At 36.1% G+C, this 3,777-nt stretch overlaps 1 protein-coding gene and 1 long non-coding RNA gene across 2 annotated transcripts in view; one reads left to right on the top strand and one right to left on the bottom strand.

Moving 5' to 3' along the window:
- Positions 1-1,246, top strand: part of LOC107737165 (uncharacterized) — a 6,865-nt gene extending 5,619 nt beyond the window's left edge. The window contains exon 3 of the long non-coding RNA XR_001639772.1: positions 1,171-1,246. This is a non-coding gene — a long non-coding RNA (uncharacterized LOC107737165). The remainder of the gene's footprint in view (positions 1-1,170) is intronic.
- Positions 1-3,777, bottom strand: part of ark2ca (arkadia (RNF111) C-terminal like ring finger ubiquitin ligase 2Ca) — a 16,512-nt gene that overhangs the window by 4,560 nt on the left and 8,175 nt on the right. Inside the window, exons 2-3 of the mRNA XM_016548605.1 lie at positions 1,425-1,623; positions 1,178-1,303 (exon numbers count right to left, since the gene is read on the bottom strand). Coding sequence (XP_016404091.1) covers positions 1,178-1,303; positions 1,425-1,623 — 325 coding nt within the window. The remainder of the gene's footprint in view (positions 1-1,177; positions 1,304-1,424; positions 1,624-3,777) is intronic.

Here is a 3,777-nt window from a genome sequence, read left to right as displayed (position 1 = left end):
TTGCAAGATGTTAACTCACAGTTGTGAAAAAAAAGTCAGAAAAAAAAGTTGCAATGTTACATTACAATGTTTCTTGAAAAAAAAAAAAAAAGAAAAAATCAGAACTGACAGAACTGAGATGTAAACTCAGAATTCCAAGAAAAAGGGCAAAATTGTGAGATTTAAACTCAGAATTCTGGAGAAAACAATTCAGAATTGTAAGATGCTAACTTCGAAATCCAAGAAAAAAAAAAGTGTCAAAATTCCAAGATGTCAACTGAAAATTCCCAGAGAAAGAAGTCTCAACTGCAAAATGTAAACTTAGAATTCTGAAAAAAAGTCTGAATTGAGATGTAAACTTAGAATTCCAAGAAAAAAGCAAAAATTGTGAGATTTAAACTCAGAATTCTAAACAACAACAAACGTCAGAATTGTGAGATGTAAACTCAATTACAAGTATAAACTCAGAATTCTGAGAGAAAAGTCAAAATTGCAAAATGTAAACTGAGAATTCTCAGAGAAAGAAGTTTCAATTGCAAGATGTAAACTTAGAATTCTGAAAAAAAGTCTGAATTGAGATGTAAACTTAGAATTCCAAGAAAAAAGTAAAAATTGTGAAATTTAAAGAAACACGCCACTATTGGAACTATTCTCTCATTCCGGCGTAATAACCAAGAAACTTTGCTGCCGTACCATGGGTGCAGCAGGCGCAATGATATTACGCAGCGCCTGAAAATAGTCCCCAACTAGGTAATATCGAAACTCTTTGGTCATTTTTGAGCGAGATAACGGTCTAATCAGATTCAATGATCTATGCTAAGCTGCAGCTAAAAGTGCTACCGCCAGACCTGGAGATCGGCTGAATGGATTCAAAAATGGTTTAACTCTAGGGGAGTTGGAAAATGAGCCTACTTTCAAAAATAGTGGCGTGTTCCTTTAAACTCAGAATTCTAAACAACAACAACAAACGTCAAAATTGTGAGATGTAAACTCAAAATTACAAGTTTCTAACTTGCAATTGCAAAGTTTATACTTATAAGAAATTCAGATAAAAAAGTTTGAACTGAGTTAGAAACTGCAATTATGAGGGGAAAAAAGCCTGAATACTGAGATGAAACGTCAATGACCTATTCGATGGCGGAAATGAGTTTCGATATTTTACCGCTGCTTTGTATGCGTGTGCTTTTGCAGAACTCACCAATCAGTGCCTTCTGCCAGGTATCTGGGCTGCTGTGGGATTGGCTGAGGGACATGGAGGGGCGGAGCATATTCATATCCTGGACGTAACCGATGCGTGTTCAGTGGGACTCGCTCCTGTGTGCGTCTGAAGAGATGCGACAGTATGAGGAATAGAATGGACCTTTTATTTATCAATTGTTTTGTCTTTTACCTTAAAGAAAGATAACTTTTATGTAACTGAACATGCACAGGTGTGTGTTTTCTACCTGCGCTGCAGTAGCTGTTGCTGGATGAGGTATTGCTGCTGTAAGGCCTGAGGTAAGAAAGGGGGCGGGATTTCCTGGTACTGAGGCGGGGCGAGGGGAGGGGGCGGGAACTCAGCAGGCAGCGACGTTGCCGTAGCAGCCAGGTGAAAATGCCGGCAGGAGGTAGCATGACTATGCTGGTGCCTGCTAAAATGTGCTCCTGTACGGGACAAGCAATAACTCATCAGAGATCAGCGACAACGTGTGAAGATGACAAGGCTATGGTCCAGAATGCTGTGCTCAATATGCAAAATAAACATTTACAAGATAATAACTGGATGCCATTTACCGAAAATGACATTGTGACATCCATTGTAGTACACTGCTTTTTAAAATGTAAAAAGGTTTCACATATTTAGACTGATTCAGGAAACAAGCAGTTGTCTAATCATTTATACATCGTTTCTTAAGTAAATTAAATGTTTTTTCATATATTTTTTAAAATAGTATGCAGTATACTGCATAAAATGCACAGCATTCAGTAAATTGTACATTGATATTCCATTCTAAATACATGTACAGTTTGCAAAATATCACTTCATTTTTTATTTTTTTTTACCATGGTAACAATAGTTTCTGCAAAAATACCACATTTACTGCAGTTATTGTTACTACAGAAAAACTTGTTTCTGTTTTAGTCATCAGTAAAACATGAAAATAAATAGAATAGCAAAATAAATAATACCTAAATTAAAATGAAAATAATGAAAAATATAAAAAATACTGTTATTGTTAAAAAAAAAAAACGTATAATTTGGTATTAGCCACTGACAAAATAAATTAAATAAATAAAAACGAAATAAAATATCAGTAAATAAACAAATTCTAAAAGGTCATTTTAAAATTCAAATTTACTATTTTTAAATTCAATGTAATTTTTATATAGTAAAAATAATATCTGAAGTACAGAAACTGTGTTTACCATGGTAAATGTTTGTAAGTGTTAGTGATGTGGTGTATTATCTTATTAGCGGGACATGAAGCAGAAGCAGAGGCCGTTCTGATTGATGTCCTGCATTAGAGAATATTACCTGTTCTTTATTTAACTGAAGCCAGCTGACGATTCTTACGCTGTGACACCTGCTGGATCTAACGGCCCGCGTTACGGCAGGTAGGACTCGTTCTTTATCTGGACTACCATAGATCTAACTGATCCCATTCCCTCAGGATTAGTTGTGTTTTTTTCAGGGGAAATTTTTCTAGACCTAATGGTGTCAGGCTGGAGAGCTTGTTTAAGATGGAATGTATCCATCTTATTTCAAATTTAAATTTGGAAGCCTATTTCCGCCATGTATGCAAAAAAAAACAAACTCATACGACATCCACCCGGAACTGCTTCCGTGTACAACTGTTGGCGCAAGCTACATTAAAGTGATTACGTTTTGAATATGGATATTTTTCTTACAAAAACGTATCGATTTGCTACAGGAGGCCTTTGTTCAACCCCCGGAGCCGTGTGAGACACTCTTTTTATGGATGGGCGATTTTTATTTAACTTCGAGTAACACCGTGTCTGCGCCGCAACAGCTAAAGTCTGTCTAGTACACTGGACGCGACTACGCGACCGTTGAAATTCATTTGAAATGTGTGTCAATACATCATAAATGGAACGCAGCAGCAGTTTTCTGTCTGGGATTTGTCGTGCCGCATCCAGTGTAGACCATAGATATGTATATATATCCATGGTGTAGACAGCATCACTGATTATAATGGGGAATGATGGGATTGAGGAGGGGGAGGGGAAGGAGAGAGAACTGGAGGGGGAGGAAGGGACAGCTGCTCCTCAAAGTTCTATTTCAGCCGTTCAGCTGTCCAACACACACTGGGTTTCCATGTTTTATGGGTCTTTCCATATACATAATGATTTTTATAATGTACATACTGTATATTCTATCTCCCAACCCTAAAATGACCCCTAAACACAACTCTCAAAGAAAAGTTTCTGCATATTTAGTATGATTTAGTATGACAAAAAAAGGCCCCACAAGATAAAAATTTTTGGGTATTACTATCCTTGTCCCCACAACATAGGGAATACCTGAACCACACACACTTACAAAAATTTAAAAGTTTGCTACTTCCTAACATAATCCTGCTTTGGTGATGCCAGAAAACCTTTATAGAATTGTATTAAACCGATTTTTGGAATACTTTGTGGTTTGTGTAATTTTGCGGTCAGATGCTTTTTAAAGTGTAAAATTGCAATGATATGTACAGAAAAAGAGATGAAACTAGCATGGCTATATATATATATATATATATATACACACACACACATATACATATACATATATATACATACATATATATATAC

Source organism: Sinocyclocheilus rhinocerous, unplaced genomic scaffold (genome assembly GCF_001515625.1).
Source record: "Sinocyclocheilus rhinocerous isolate Xijiao unplaced genomic scaffold, SAMN03320098_v1.1 scaffold284, whole genome shotgun sequence".
NCBI lineage: Eukaryota > Metazoa > Chordata > Actinopteri > Cypriniformes > Cyprinidae > Sinocyclocheilus > Sinocyclocheilus rhinocerous.
The sequence above is the reverse complement of the archived record's forward strand: the minus strand, read 5'-3'. Positions and strand labels throughout refer to the sequence as shown.